The sequence below is a fragment of the Podarcis muralis genome, chromosome 1 (genome assembly GCF_964188315.1).
Source record: "Podarcis muralis chromosome 1, rPodMur119.hap1.1, whole genome shotgun sequence".
NCBI lineage: Eukaryota > Metazoa > Chordata > Lepidosauria > Squamata > Lacertidae > Podarcis > Podarcis muralis.
The window spans coordinates 92,354,126-92,371,206 of NC_135655.1; the positions used below are offsets into that span (position 1 = coordinate 92,354,126).

At 43.2% G+C, this 17,081-nt stretch overlaps 1 protein-coding gene and 1 long non-coding RNA gene across 2 annotated transcripts in view; one reads left to right on the plus strand and one right to left on the minus strand.

The window, feature by feature from the left end:
- Positions 1 to 9,747, minus strand: part of ITGB5 (integrin subunit beta 5) — a 77,174-nt gene extending 67,427 nt beyond the window's left edge. Inside the window, exon 1 of the mRNA XM_028743685.2 lies at positions 9,084 to 9,747. Coding sequence (XP_028599518.2) covers positions 9,084 to 9,177 — 94 coding nt within the window. The 5' untranslated portion in view covers positions 9,178 to 9,747. The remainder of the gene's footprint in view (positions 1 to 9,083) is intronic.
- A 1,847-nt stretch (positions 9,748 to 11,594) lies between these two features.
- Positions 11,595 to 17,072, plus strand: LOC114604027 (uncharacterized). The gene is made up of 3 exons (XR_003708206.2): positions 11,595 to 11,878; positions 12,672 to 12,900; positions 15,657 to 17,072. It is a non-coding gene; the product is annotated as an uncharacterized LOC114604027 (long non-coding RNA).
- The last annotated feature ends 9 nt before the right edge of the window (positions 17,073 to 17,081 follow it).

Here is a 17,081-nt window from a genome sequence, read left to right on the forward strand (position 1 = left end):
TTTCGGCGTCTGGGCATGCGCAGAAGCAATTTTCAGCACCACAGACATGCACAGGCGTGATTTCTGGCATCACGCTGCACCAGTCCAGCCCACGGACGATTTCCGTGAGAGTGATCTGGCCCATGGCCAATAAACCTTGCCAGCCCCTGAACTAGATCGAGCTGCAAGGCTTCGTCTCTATAATAATCTCCAGGTTATGTTCAACACCAAGGCAAAGTACAAAGCAAAACAAATCAAACAGATATTGCCTGCAGGCTTACACTCTTATAAGAAGATCCTGCTGGATCAGGCCAATGGTTCATCTAGTTCAGCATCCTGTTATCAGAGGGGCCAACCAGATGCCCATAGGAAACCAGCAAGCAAAACAGGAGCACAAAAACACTCTCCTGTTTCCAACCACTGGTATTCAGAAGCATGAATTGCTGCCTCCAACTGTTGACGCAGAGCATAGTAGCCACTGATAGCCCTCTCCTCCTTGAATTTGTCTTAAAAATTGCACATGGGAAAGCGAAGGGAAGAGAACTATTTTGTTATGATGTGATAGTATTTATAGACAAGGCAAAGCTATCAATAATACTGATGTGTCAATTTTTCTGTGCCCAGATATTAATAGGGTCAATATCTAATTAAATGAACACAGCTGATGACATTGAATTGACACTGAAATGTAAAAAGAGCCTGACCCAAGGCTAGATTCTAAAACCATTGTGATTTCTTTTTTCCACACTGAGGAATCAATTCAGTGACAATATGCACACAGTCCTACCGAGTCAACAAAAGCACCGGTCAGTTCCCCCCACAACTTCTCGTTGCAAGCAATCGTAGCTTCGAAAGAGAAAGAACTGAACTACATGGCAAACACAGAATGAACATATTCCAATTCTGTAGTGGAAGATTTCAAGCTTCCCTTCGTAACAGCTTCCTTGGTAGATTTCTTGCAATGTGTGCTGATATGTGAAAACTTAAAAACTTGGGCGGTGGCTGCATACATCATTCCAACTCAAGAACTGAGAATTCCCCAAACAAAGTCCAGAAGTGACACCCTATTCTTTTCACTATATGCTTAATGCTTCAGAAGGAGGCAGGTGGCCCAGATTCAGTTTTCCAAAGATCTGAATTTAATCAGACACAGGCTTTGGGGCCTAGCAAAAAAAAAAACCTGTGGCATTTTCAGTCAGGGGATAAAGAGAAGCGCTAGTGTTCTGGTGCTCCCCAGATAAGGCATCCATCCCTTGTCAAAACACTGGGCTAGGTTTCCCTATGTTGTCCAGTTGACTTGAAGAGGGGTGGTTCTGTCACAGAAACCCTATACACAATGCTTCCCAGGCTCTTCAAACACCATGTTCATGGAACAAACATGCAAATGATGTTCTTAAGAACACAACTGAAATGTCAGGTTTGCAGCAGCCTTCCAGTTTACGCTATGCCTTGAATAGACCACGCTGTGATAAGCAATATGAACTAGCATCTTCCTTGATTTATTACTGAATTAGTGGAAATTCTTGTCCTGGATTCACACGCTCTACTACAGCAATATCTGGAAGGTTATTGACTGGCCATATAATGAATACAAACATTGAGAAGCCCTATATTGCTTTATAGTCATTTGCCACAGGCAGCTTGGCAGTACATAAAATAATCTTGTTAATGTGGCTTGTTAAACTGTAAACAACACAGAAGGAAATAAATGAATAAAGAACTAAAAGCCACTCCGTTGCACTCCTCCTTTTAAAAAGCCCAGAATAATATTAGGGGGAGGGGAACTATGAAGAGAACATGGTGTGCTATGCAGATGCATTTTCTAAAGTGGTGCTGTTTTAAAGTGCATTTCAGAAGCAGCATAAGAGCATCCCTACTGCTTAAATGGCAGTTCCCTGGAATGAGTGAATTCTTTTACAGAGCTGATAACTCAACATCAGCAGCAGAGGGAAGGGCTGTTAGTCATGCTTCCAGCCCCACAACCCCACACATACATTAAGTAAAATAGAAACATCGCCTCCCGACCCCACCCCCACCCACCATGGCCCCCTCCACCTCTCCCCCCCTTTTCTTCCTAATGTAACCCTAATGACTCAACAAATGAAACTGACCTGTAGAAAATGTAACTTGAAAAAAAGAGGCATTGTGCATACCTTTGTAATAATAAATAATAATAATAATAATAATAATAAAATAAAATAAAAAACATAAACCTTATGCTATATTCTCTCCCTAGAATATGGCTGTTTGTTATTTGGCTTGAGGGCATAAACCACCATGTGAGGTTAAATACTCAGAAAGATGGGATAAAAATCTATGACCTAATCTAAATCTAGTCCAGGCTCTTCATCTGATCATTGTGCACGGTTATTCACAACAGAAACAGGCAGTGAAAACATATTCCAGGACCAAGGCTACCATCCTACAAATATTTACTTGGGAGTAAGTCTCACTGAACTTAAAGGAGCTTATATCTGAGTAAACATGAACATTATCAAGCTATAAGCCTTTACTCAAATTAACATTGTCCACACACATGTTCAAATATTTAACCACAATCATTAGCTTGTTCCATTGTAAACAAGAGCTGGAACTAGTAAGATCCAGTATATGGGTTGCATCTAGCTAAGTCATACTAAAGAGTAGAACAACTGGAATCAGTGGACTTCAAATATTTCAGTGGGTCTACACCGAGAATGACTTACTTGAGTTTAGCCCTAGGCCTCCAGGTAGACAAGTGATGTATTATTCAATATCTGCCAAATCAGCTTCCATGCACAAGCAAAGCAGTTTACAGTAGTCAATGGCTCCATATATACACAAAGCTTAGCCAGTTTATAACTTTATTTGGTTTGGGGGGGAAAGCACTCTCTGAAACCTGACAGTACAGGAATCAATGGACTATAGCATCAGTGACCATCAGGCATATTTGCAGGCTAAGAACTGAGGAGTTTGGATTTGATATCCCGCTTTATCACTACCCGAAGGAGTCTCAAAGCGGCTAACATTCTCCTTTCCCTTCCTCCCCACAACAAACACTCTGTGAGGTGAGTGGGGCTGAGAGACTTCAAAGAAGTGTGACTAGTCCAAGGTCACCCAGCAGCTGCATGTGGAGGAGCGGGGACGCAAACCCGGTTCACCAGATTACAAGTCCACCGCTTTTAACCACCACACCACACTGGCTCTCACACCACACTGGCTTCTGAGGAGTGTATCCTACAGGATTCCCTCCTTAATAGAAAAACAAATGCTAGATTTTTATTTTATTTTTTGAGGCATTATGTCTCTGAATACCAGTTGCTGAGAACTATAAGTGGGCAGAGTGCTGTTTCACAAGCAGAACCTGAATTTGCTCCTCGTGGGTATTCGGTTGGGTACTGTGAGAGATAAATTCTGGACTAGATGGACCTCTGCCCTGACTCAACAGGCTCTTTTTCATATATATATATATACACCTTTCCATATATAAGCCACCCTTTCCATAATCTACTGAGGGGGGGGGGGGGACATTGAATGACTATCTCAGAACAACAACAATAACACCTATATTGATTGCAGAGGGAAAGTGCAATAAAAGCAAGCCTTGACACTGCTCTACTATTGTTGTCCTGTATGCCAGTCACAGAGTTCTTTTTATGTGGCAAATATACCATAAATAATAATTGTTTTTCAGCCTTTGGCTACATATGCTTTGTGAGCCACAAAATTGCTACTATGAAATGTAGGCCAGCCTAGGCTCAACAGAGCGAATATAAGAATGAGAAAGAGAGAGGGGAGGGGGATTCCATTGAAAGACTTATGAAATTCGTCCAATCCATAGGTCTGGGTCATTGAGACCGAGTCCTCCAACAGTCCAACAAATGGGATCCTCTCGTAACTAAAGAGACCCCACCTGGCTGAGAGAATAGTTAAAAGGCACTGGTACTGAATGGCTGTAATAGACCTTGCCCTCCTCTAATCAAAGTATTTTATTTTGCACCCCAAGTGTTGAAGTCTAAACCACCATTTTGGGGAATCATCCAGGAATGTAACTGCAGGAAGAAATCAAAAGGGCAACCAGAGAATACACGGTAAATATGCATGTTGGTAGCCGAAGAATTGATGCTTTTGAATTATGGTGCTGGAGGAGACTCTTGAGAGTCCCGTGGACTTCAAGAAGATCAAACCTATCCATTCTTAAGGAAATCAGCCCTGAGTGCTCACTGGAAGGACAGATCCTGAAGCTGAGGCTCCAATACTTTGGCCACCTCATGAGAAGAGAAGACTCCCTGGAAAAGACCCTGATGTTGGGAAAGATGGAGGGCACAAGGAGAAGGGGACGACAGAGGACGAGATGGTTGGACAGTGTTCTCGAAGCTACCAGAGTTTGACCAAACTGCGGAAGGCAGTGGAAGACAGAAGTGCCTGGCGTGCTCTGGTCCATGGGGTCACAAAGAGTTGGACACGACTAAACAACAACAACAGCAGCTTTGTAAACGTGGGTTGTTGGAACAATTGCAATACGACTGGCAAGACATTTGATGGCAGAGCCACAGCCGGCCTTGTATGATCTACAGAGAGAACTGTGTCAATGCAGGTCTTATCCAAGCACCTCTTCACTGCCATTTCTAAGGCTTGGAAATGGGGGTTAGATGACCCTCGATCTAAATCGACTGCATGCTATTCTCAACTGCCCCAAGATAAAAGTAAATGGTTCCAAGAGGATATTATTTCCTTGGCCGCCTAATATATACAGGCAAAGTTCCAATTCTTTTAAAAAGGATGATAAAAATGTGATGATATTTAAAGATTTCCTGTACACAGACATCCCAAGGATAAACTTGAGGTGTAGGGGGTGGTGGAGGAAACCACAGTTTGTTTATTTTCAGTCAAAGTTATTTTGAGAAGGGCAAGATTTATTTCACTGCTGTTAAGGTCACAACAACAGACTTTGTGAACACAAGGTATCTGTATTACCCACAATTAAACCTCAGGTACACTAGTATCTACCACGGGTGGAAGCTATAATGAAATATAGTAAAGGTCCAGCATTTGTTAGACAAAGGACAAAGGAATGACAGTAACTGACCAATTTATCTGGTGGAAACTCACTCAGCTCTTAAAAAACAAGCTTGTTTTACACACAGTTATCAAGCATGTTCTGATCCCATCTACCTCAACATCTGTCTATAAGACTAGCATTGTGGAATGCAAGTCCTACCACACCCAATACTTGGTCATGCTGATTTGGGCTGATGGCAGGCTAGTGAGCCAGAAATTTGCCATCAGTACTACAAACTGTAGCCAACCAAATTATTCAGAGAGGTATACAAGAAAAGTTTTATGGCCCATCCCCTGTTGTGAGTCCCCAGTATCCGGTAGTCAAGAGATTTACTGTCTTTCAGAATGAGAAAGAAGCCTCAGACTTTGCCTTCAGACTTTGCCCTCCCAACACCTAATACAGTGGTACCTGGGGTTAAGAACTTAATTCGTTCTGGAGGTCTGTTCTTAACCTGAAACTGTTCTTAACCTGAAGCACCACTTTAGCTAATGGGGCCTCCTGCTGCTGCCGCGCCACCACAGCACGATTTCTGTTCTCATCCTGAAGCAAAGTTCTTAATCCGAGGTATACTATTTCTGGGTTAGCGGAGTCTGTAACCTGAAGCGTATGTAACCTGAAGCGTATGTAACCCGAGGTACCACTGTATACTTATCCATGTATCTATTTTTAAATAAATAAAAAGATATTGAAATATCCTAAGCCGATGGTTTGCTTACTTTATAAACACAGAAAACAAAGCAAGCAAGCAAAAAACAGCAACGCTCACAAACATGTGAAAAGTCAATTTCAAATTCTATTTGTATCTTACAAAAGACCAATTGATCTGGAAGTAGCCACTGACAAATACACTGTCAGGTGGAAAAGCACAAAAAAATTATCTAGGCTTTTAGGGAGCTTCCTAAAATGTTATTATAGAATAAAATACACTAGATATCAACAAGCTGTGGCACTCATTTAACAAAGAACAATGGTGCAGAGAATTGACAACTGGAGCCAACAGTAAGGTGTGCAATGCTTTGACTCAAACTACTTGAATTCCCCCCTCCCTTGCCAAATGGCAAAGTAAAAACAGGAGTCTCAAACAACTCCAGCACCAGATTCTACATATTTTTTTAAGGGAGAAATTTGGCAAGGGATTTGCCACTTCTCAATATTCTTAAACCTCATAACAAAAGCCAAATAGAGGTTTTACAAATATTGCAATTAGAACAGTAAAGGAAGCAGGGGGAAGTACACACATTCCACAAGACATTTAGAAAGGCCCATAATTTATAGGTGCTTATTTGCTAACCCTAAAAACATCTGAGCCAAGAAAGAGGAGACATACCAGTTTGTAAACAGAAATAATACATACAGTGGGCAAAACTGAGAGACAGTCAATGGGATACAGACTCCAAGGATACAGACTCTATAGAATAAACTTCCAAGCATTTTGAAATCCTAAAAGATCAGTTCAGAATGTTTCCCATTGGCCATTATTTGCATGGTCACTATGAGAGGCTACTACTGGCGAGTTTTTCTATGGACATCTTTCATACTCCCCCAGCTCTCTCTTTCTTCACAACTATCTCCTGGGGATGCCTGACAAAGAGGAAAGCATAAGGGAGAGCTGAAGATCCCTTATCTGAAGGAGCAGACCTCTATGAGGCCCTGATAAGGACTTGGTAATGACACTAGCATACAAGAGAATATTGGTCCCAGCAATGGTCCCAACACAGATCTTTGACAGACATCTGCCAGGAGAACAGGCACTGACATATCTAAAGTTGTCCCGAAGCCATCCCTTATTCTGTTGGTCTGTGTGTGAGAAGGGATGAGGGGAGAACACATGTATGTTTGATCGGAAAAAAGTTATGCATGAAAATATAGCCTATGTGTACAGTGGTACCTTGGGTCACAGACGCTTCAGGTTACGCGATTTCGGGTTGTGCACCGCGCTGAACCCGGAAGTACCAGAACGGGTTACTTCTGGGTTCAGCGCTCGCGCATAAGCACTATATCATGCTTTGAGCATGAGCACCGAATCACAACCCGCGTGTGTGCAGACACTGCGCTGCAGGTTGTGAATGCTGCGGGTTGCGAACGTGCCTCCCGCATGGATCATGTTCGCAACCCAAGGTTCCACTGTATGTGTAATTGCAAAGGAAGAGGGATATGCATTTGGGCTGAGAGAGTGGGGAGATGTATGTATGTTTGGAGGGGGCGTGTGAAGGGAATAAATATGCCTGTGCGGTTTGTGAGAGGGACATATGTATGTTGGGGGGGGTGTGAGGGAGGGATACAATTTTGACAGGGGTGCAAAGTAAGTATTAAAAACTCATGCATTATATCTACTTGTTTTTGAAGTGCTAAACGATTTTTCAAGATGAGAGATGAAACATCAGATCTCAGCTTGCTCAGTAGCTGATCTGGGACAGCAGACCAGAGAGAGGGCGGCATCTCTGCAACTTCACTGGCCGTGCACTAGCACACATTCAGCCGTTCAATACTCACAAGCCAGAGGCATGTGATATTGGGACAGCAGCAGCCTACAGGATCTTTTCTGCACAACATCTGGGCAAGAGCAGTCAATCTGAGCAGGAATAATCTGCTATTTATGCAGCAGTATTAAAGGCGTACAACCATTTCTAAGTGAAGCATGCAGTGGGAGGTAGCATACAACAAGCCTAATTCCAGGGCATAATTCCAACCCTGGCTTGCTTGAGAAACCAGCATCCAAACACTGTTGATACACACATTTTGTGGGCCAGCTACAGAGTGCTGCCCAACTCCTGTCTAGCCACTGACATATTACAAGTCTCTGCTTCTCTGGTCATTCCAAAGCCACTTCCCCCGATACATTTTTTAAAACATAATTTCAGTAAAGTAACATAGGAAGTGAACATATTTATATGAAGTCAGCTCATATTTTTTATAAAAGACCTTATGTGACAGCCAGCTCTAGCACGATAAACACTTCTACAGCTTGGCTCTGATGGAAAAACCCACCACAGAAGCCTCTCTTGTGCGGCAAGATAAACATGACCCATCTTTGGTGGCTGCTTTTCTCAAGTGGTCTTTCTTTGTAAAGGATGCATTATAGTGTGCATGAAAACAAGATGTTTTCTGTGAGGGAAGTCTTCATGCATAGCTTATGATTATACACAGTATACGTACTGTATATGTGAAGCTTTCCTTTTGCAAATTCACTCCAGGGGCCTACCCATGCCTCACTGTGAAAACTTGGCACCTGCATTCTTAATGCAGCACTACCAACCATCTTTGGCTTCTCCTGCTTTTACTTATGGCAAGTGGTTGCCCAAGATACTTGGCAAACCTGATGCTTAGTCACTCATTCGTTTCCACTCCCAAATGCCTCTCCAAAACAACAAACATCAGCTCTTCTGAACAAGCAAGCATAGGATAGGCTGCAATTAAGTCTGATTCAACTACATCATTACACCTTTTACATTTTGTACTACAACCTTCAAGAGCTCAAGATGACTTATTGATAACTACTTTTCTCTATTGTATAGAACAGGGGTCAGATGGAGAGCCTCTGGCCCACCAGAAATTGTCAAACTACAACTCCCATAATGCCAAACCATTGGCTAAGCAAGCTGGGCCACAGGATCCCCACCAATGGTCCAGAATGATTATCCACAACTCCCCCCCCCCCCATGTTTTCTGTTTTGTTTAAATATTTATGCAAAGTCTTTATATGTGCTGTTTTCACACCCTAGGAATCTTGTCCAGAAGCGCAGTGTGGGTAATTCAAATCATCAACAATGTGGAATAAATCACAGGATTATTTTTAAAATATATTAAAAAGGGCAGCCCCACCGACTTAACTTTCTTCCTCAGTCAATCACCTTTGGAGTTCGTGCACACCTCTCTTAAATATTCAACAACTAATTCCATTAGTTTGTCTCCCATTCGGTATGCCAAGCTTTAAAGCCCTGTTGCTGGGGACTAAGACGCAGCTTCACATATTCCCTTATACCCAAACACCTTCCGAAGCAGTTTTATTTTCAAAATACCATTCCTCTCGATTAAAATTCTGGTTCTGAAGCCATCCACTAACCTCTAACAGTGTTGAAGAGGGAGAAGATGCATACGCAGGCGGCGGCGGCGGCGGCGGCGGCGGGGTAAGGCAGGAGCCCCCTCCGCCGGGACATGACGACCGCAGCTGGAGAAGGGGGAAAATAATAAGGCTCCTCGAAAGTCTTTTGTGCAGCTGCGCCGGGAGAAGGGGAGAGAGCGGCGGCGGCGGCGCTGCTCCTTCAGCAAAGGCCACCGCTAGAGCGGCTGCAGGCACCGGTCGGCTCGGCCAAGAGAAGAGGCGCGATCCTGGGCATTCCTGCCTGGTCCGGAGCAACCAAGGCAAAAGATAAAGGGGTGCGCGCGCGCGTGTGTGGAGAGAAATGGGGGAGAGAAGACACTGCCTTCTTCCTTACACCTCCACAGCAGGCTCCATCTCGCGCAATGCTCGCCTTGTTGCGCCCGCGCCGCCGCCGCCGCGCACTTCTCCCGGGACTCGAAAAGTTGCGCGACTCCTCATCCGCCGAGTTCTCCCAGGCCCTGCCTTAGCAGCCTCTTCAACATCTCCGCCTGATTTTGCATCTGAATTTCTGACTAGTGGTTTGTGCGCCCCTCTCTCTTTCTCTCTCCGCGTCTCCTTTTCCCCCCTTCCTTTACTGGAACTCTCTCTTTTTACTCTCTTTCCAAGACTCAGCAACTTACTTCCTACAGGATCTGAATGGCAAATCTCCGCCCAGCCTGCCCAATAAGCACCCGGGGATTTTTAACTCTCTGTAGCCCGATCAGGATGCACCTCCCCGCCTCCGATCACAGCATTAAGTTCCTAATCTAAACTAAAGGCTTTTTTTTTAAAATAAGCTAAACGGATCTATGGATTCCAGGTCAAAAGTAAGCGAGTGCATAATAAACTTGTTCTAGATTCAGGTAGGTAGCGGTCTGAGGCAGTCGAAATAAATTTAAAAAATAAAAAATTGTCCAGTAGCATTTTAGAGACCAACTAAGCTTATACCCAGAACAAACTTTGTTGGTCTCTAAGGTGCTACTGGACAATTTATTTATTTTTAAAAATTTAAACTTGTTCTAAATTGCCTTAACCTTAAATGGCAATCCTATACACATACTTATTACTTGAATAAAATTGCGACTCGGGCTGTATACACACCATACATGTAAAGCACGTCTCTCTCTCCCCGCCCCCCTCAAGAATCCTGGAAACTCAGCTACAGTTCCCAGCACACTTAAACTACAGCTCCCAGGATTTGGTGCCTGCGTGTGCTTTAATTACATTTGGTCGGTACGCAGCTCCAGTACAGTGGTACCTCAGGTTACATACGCTTCAGGTTACATACGCTTCAGGTTACAGACTCGGCTAACCCAGAAATAGTGCTTCAGGTTAAGAACTTTGCTTCAGGATGAGAACAGAAATCAGGCTCCGGCAGAGCAGCAGCAGCAGGAGGCCCCATTAGCTAAAGTGGTGCTTCAGGTTACGAACAGTTTCAGGTTAAGTACAGACCTCCGGAACGAATTAAGTACTTAACCCGAGGTACCACTGTACGGAACTTAATTGCCCTCCAGTTACATGGTAATCATGGATGTAGCCAAAGGGGAGGGGGAACAGGGAGGGGCAGCTGCCCCCCCCCAATCAATAAATACCAATAAAAAAATAAATAGCAAACAGATTCTGTCCCCCACCGCACTCAACAAAAGGCCTGTCCACCCTAACAAAAATATTGGCTATGTCCATGATGGAAATGTATGCTGCATTACTTTTCAGTTATCTCCACACGTGAGCCAGACTTGCTGCTTTTGAAGGCACTCCTACCCATTTTGCTGAGTGAACCCTGGACTTCTACCCCAAAGTGCTACCATGAGGGCACCATTAACAAGGCCCTGCCATGCCCAGCAACTTGGAAAAACCCTCACTGAACTCACTGAAAAACTCACTTCTTCTGATAAAACGTCTACAAGGCTATTGGACTGTAAGGTATTGATTTGTGGTGTGTAATTCTAAGGTAATGCCCTGGAGTAAAGGTAACCTGTGTATTATCTTCCAAGTACACTTTCCTACTAATACCCTGGGTGTATCTTTTCAAGTAAACTATCTGCCAGGGTTAGGTAAACCCAGTATCAGCCTGTCTCTGTCCACTATTTTAAGGATCAGACTGTTAAGTACTTACATCAAAGGCAAGGCTACTCACTTTGTAGGCCTGGAACGCTTTGTAGGCCCTTGATAAACAGGCTAACACATTACTGCATAAGTAAATGAAAGTAAAAACAAGCTGAAGGGTGGATCCTTTAGCTCCAACCCATAATAACTGGAGACAATATTTAACTCTATAATTACCAATTACTGCACAGATCTTCTCCCAGTCCCCTAGAGAGAAATTAGTGTGCCGTTTCAAAAATAGCTCAGCTCCTCAGCAGACACAACAGCTCCCGAGTGTCCCTGATTTGTCAGTGCATACCTGTACACATTGGATAAATGACTTCACGCTCGCATGACAAGTAGTTAAAGCTTATTGCCTCCTCTTCCTGGCTGTGAACTGCTCTGGTCTGGTCTGGTCTGGTCATGATTGGTACTAAATTGGGAAGCATGCAAAGAATAAGAGGGGGGAAAGAAATTTTGTGACGTACTGCAGCTATCAAATATAAGTAAAATTGGCCCCTGCTAGAGATTATGCGAACTTAAAATGAAAGATCAGGTAGAGTGCAGGTATTCTATTAATCACCACTGCTCTTCTTCCAGAAAAAGAGGTGCCAGAACTCACCATGAATGCCTCCCTTGTTCTCTTATAATGGCAATGGCGCCCACCTGAGAGGTTCCAGAACTGAGTTTTGGTGAGTTCCAGCTTTAAAAAAGCCCTGCTCTTCACATATTCCTGAGCTGCCGTTGCTTATGGTGTGATATATGCTCTATCAGCAATAGCCAACAAGGTCCAGATGTTGTGGACTCCAGCTCCCATCATTCCTGCTGATTGGCCATGGCAGCTGGGGCTGATGAGAGTTGTAATCTGAAACATCTGGAGAGCTCCACATTGGTTAGCCCAGCTCATCAACTGTCAGGCAGACATCGGTTTTTAGGGTGCCACGAGTCCCTTTGTTGTTCACACTTAGGATACAAACAACTGTCCTATAATTTTGACTCTGCTAGACTTATTGCTGTGAGCCTTGCAATCCTTACATGGAGGGGGGGCATATAGGAAGATATGTCCTGGTGTATCTAGTCCAGTAACAGTTAATTCTCTTGGGACAAGCCCAATAGCTATTTCCACTGATAACACAAAAAATGACTTGCTGTGCGTGTTTACTTGGAAGTAAGCCCTGTTGTGTTCAGTAGGACTTACCCCCTAGTAAGTGTGCCTAGGACTGCAGCTGCAGAATAACTCGTTTTATTGGTTAATCTCAAGTTTGCTGATAAGTGCAAAATCTAAAAGCCATTTGCTTACTAACTAAAAACAGCAGCTAATTGCTGATTGCCCCATGCTATTTAAATCACAAACAGAAAACATGTCATAATTCCTTATGTAATAACCAAGTGTTTCGCTCTTTCTCCTTTTCATGCTACTCTTCTGCCTGTTTTACCAAGTACCTACATTTTTTTACATTGTATTTATTGATGGATTTATTTCAGATGGTTCAGTTGGGTGAGAAGGAAGAAGGGAACGAGGCAGCAGGTGAAGAGCCTGTTCCAGTCAGACTGACTTCTTTCCAAACCCAGCTCCAGAGCCAACTTATAGCAACAGTTTTGTAGAAAGGAACATCCACTGCCAGCTCCTGCTCATGGAAAAGGGACATAGTTCAGGAGCAGAGCATCTGCTTCACATTCAGAACGTCCCAGTTCAGTTCCCCAGCATCTCCAGGTAAGGCTGAGGAAGCCTGCTGCCTGAAACTCTGGAGAGCCGCTGTCAGTTAGTATAGACCAGGGTTTCCCAAACTTGGATCTCCAGCTGTTTTTGTACTACAATCCCCATTGTCCATGACCACTGGCCCTTCTAGCTATGGATGATGGGAATTGTAGTCCAAAAACAGATGGAGACCCATGTTTGGGAAACCTTGGTGTAGACAGTACTGGGCTAGATGGACCATTTGTATGACACAGTATAAAGAGTGGCTTCTTACCTCCAGCGCAGCTGGTCGTGTTGTGTTGTGTTGTTTGTAGCCTGGTCATGTGCTACTTGGTCTATCTCATGTATTTTATAAGTGTCGTTGGTGGCTTTGATTCAAAAGGCAGGATGTGAATCTACTGAATAAATAAATAAATGAAATAGCCTAGCAAATATTCTTAGGTTAGCTTACAATTTAAAAGTAATCTCCCTACCCCATCCTTTTCTGGTCTTCCTTAAACATTGGGATACATATTTTACATTGTGAAACATTTTGGGCAAGGATTATAGGGGAAAGATAATAATAAAATGCACGAGCCCCTCCCCTCCTGGTCTGTGCCCCTCTCCCCCGCCCAGTTTTAGTCATATCATGTCCCAGCCGCTGTCTAAAAACAGTAGCTGGCAGAAAAGTAGCTGTTCCTCTGCCCTTCCTGTAATTTGAGCACCAGACTCTTCTCTTAGGCTAAGCAAGCTAGGAAGCTGCCAGTCAAAGGATGAATTAATATGATGCTGATGGACATACACCTCAATGAAGTGCAGTAAGTGTCACGCAGATCTCAGCATCCCTCCCACTGAACTAGTTCACGAACCAGTTTTATGAGTTGCTGGTCTTTAACGTAGAATGCCAAATGCAATGGAAATCATTCTGTGCTGCGTGATGATATATGGAGGGTGGAGGGTTTTGGGTGTTTTTTAAAACAAGCTTGTGGCTTTAAGCCAATCCTTTAACTTAACATGGATGGCTCTTCAACAGCAGTTTAATCATCTTGCTTGTCAAGAAAGACAAACATGAATACTCCCAGCGCTTGCATCGTTGGCTCAGTTAGCCAATCTCTCACTTCCATCATACATATATTGCTTTCTCCCTCTGTGTTAAGACCAACGTGGCTGCAAATGAAGCATATGAAAAAAGGAAGAGTTTCAGTTCAACCATGTGTAAATCGCATCCGGAAAAAAAAAAAATCACAGAAAACAATATGCTTGGAGGAAGAGGGCTGTTGCAAGTTTTTAATTAGGCATTTGGGAGAAATTATTTGGAAAAGAGATTAAGGCTTTGATCCTATCCACACCTAGCTGGCAATAAGTCCCATTGAACTAAATGGGGATTACTTCTGAGTAGGCATATATAGCATTGCACTGCATAGCATTTTTGTATGGCTTTATATGTGTGGTTTTTTTAAAGGATCACAGGTATTTGAGGAAGAGACATTTTTTGGAACTAGAAAAACGTAGTAAGCATATTCTCAGAAACCATATGAAAAAGCAGAAACTCTTGGGGAAATGTCAGGCCTATGACCTCCACAATCGACACCACCCCCATCTCCCCTAAAACACACACACGCAATTTACCACTTGTCAACGAGGTGGCAAATTTCCACTGTGCTTTTTTGTTCTGTCCTATGTACCACAGGCCCATGGGCCTTGCTTCTACTTTTTGCTGCTATAGCCAAATTAAAAATACTCGTATCGGGAGGGCCAACTGCCAGGTCCCTGTTGATGGCTAAGGAGATGGTATGTTCTTCTGGGCAACATTCTGTGTGGCCTGAGCTGAGATTCCCTAGAGATCTTCAAATAAATCCTTCCTAATTGCCCACAGTGATGGGGGCCAACCAGCATGCATGTTGTTGTTACTCTGGAGGATTCAGCAGGAAGCTGGGAGCAGCTGCCAGAGAAGCATTGTGAGAACTTCTCACATTCCTGCACATGCCAGCACTTAAAATGAGCCATTTGTCTTTACAAACACGATAGCTGTTGGGAAGGAGAACAGAAAGCTGATCTTGGGCAGATGCATTAAAACTGGATGGTTCCACTGGGATGCTGTGGAAATGTGGCACGGCTGTGGTTTTGTAGGCAGGTTCCAGCGAAAGTGATGTACAAGGCAGGGCTTGAAACACGGGCACTTATCTGTTCAGGGCTTTGGGGCAGATGCTTTTAATATATCAGGAACATTATTATACTAACTTATGCGCAGAGCCAGCGGAAAATATATTGTTGCTGAACCTAGTAGTTATCTGCACACAAGTCTGTGCGTTTTTTCTATATAATTCTATATATTTTTAACAGCACATACATAAGCAAAATCACATAAAGCCAGAACCACCCCCAGAATGGGCCCACATGGCCATCCCTACCTGTTCAGTGTCGGTGCTGAGAGGGCCTTGCCTTGCCCTATGCAAGGTTTTTAAGCCCCTCGTCCTGCTTACTGGGCTCTGGGAAGGTTGCATGAGGGCTCTTGCAAGATTTCAGAAGGCCCTTCCAGGAGTTTTCCCCTGTAAGATGCAAGTCACCTGTATAGTCTAGAAAACTGGCTCTCTTGAGGTGATAGTCTGCTTTTTGGTTATGAATATAAGGCTGACTGTATTTTGTCGTAAAAAGAAAGGCAACTTTGCACTAAGAAATGCAAGGTTATGAACTCAAAACAAATGATTCAATAATATGCTTCATTTACATGTAGTTATTGCAGTATTTGGATTTTAATGTAATTTGAATTTCATTTTAATTTCTTTTACAAGGGCATGAAAGGAGAGGTGAACCATGGTGGGAGTTTGTAGTGGCATCCGATTGTCCCATTCTTCAGCTTTCCTGATCAAGTATCTCAAGAAAACTCCTGTGCTGGCCTGGTCTTCAATTCAGTTTCTGTACTCAAACCATGTCACTGTAAGACTATTTGAATATGAGGAAACAATAGGTGGTATAATCATTCCTGGACCCACAACCCAGTTTGTGGACTAGCAAAGTCGAAAAAAGGACAACAAAGCCAGCATTTAAATATGTATTTATTGGTTGGCCACACTACAACAGAAGGTCTCCAGGTAGCTCCAAGGTAAAAAGAAGAACAAGAATAATTCATACTTATAAATAAATAAGATACAGGAAATACTATTAATGCAATACAAATATAGGATCAAAAAGTTCACTTTCAAAACAGAGCAGAGGAAGACAACTCAGCAGCCATAGTAAAAGTGAACTCCTTATGGGCAGGATTTCAGGTGTGGTGATTTGGATATATGGGTAGCAAAAGTAAGACTCTTGTAGCCATACCCTCCAACACTTCTCTGGTGAAAGCAGGTACATTCCATTCCATATCTGTCAACCATTTCTCCAATGAAAATAGGGACGAACTAAGGAAAATCAGGAAATTCCGGGATCAAATCAGAAACCAGGATGGCTTCTGTAAATCCTGGACCGTCCCTGGAAAAGAGGGACACTTGGAGGGGCTGTTTTGGGGGCTGTGCATCATAAGAAGCTATGTTTATTCCAAGAAAAAATGGTATCCTTGCACCAAAAGTTTCAGGAACTCCAGAACTCAAGTTTGTTAACTAGAGTTATAGTTAATGACAGAGCACCATCTTGTGGACAATGTGCTGTTCATAATTTTTGCAAAGCAATTTCGGCATTTTTTGGATAAAAACAACTTGACATGAAATAACTGTGGTCACGTATTACATGCTTTTCTTTAAACACTTATAGCAAGTAAACAACTTTAAACAGTTTCTTAGGGAAAGCATGACTGACACTTGATTACATCTGTGCGTCATAATTAAGAATAATCAAGTAATCTACAAAGACATGAGCATTTCTATAGCAGGCCAAGAACAAGTTGTCATTCAGGCCCTGTTGGAGCCAGGCTTCTAGGGGCCAGTGATATCTGCCTACAAACCATCAGCAACTGATCGAGGCAGGTACAAGTACACACACTGTGCTGTGTAGATTCCAGAGTTAAAAGCTAATTTTGGGGAACTGGTAATACTACTCTTGGGATCTTTATTGGAGACAGTTCACCCACCCGCACTGATAGGCTTGGTTTGGTCATGAACACCTTCCCTACTTTGGGGGAGGTTAGCACTGACCAATAAAAAACCACTGTGTAGCATGTTTACCCTAGAGAGGTAGCAATGACAATACAGGGTATTGCAAATAAATTTATTTACAAAATA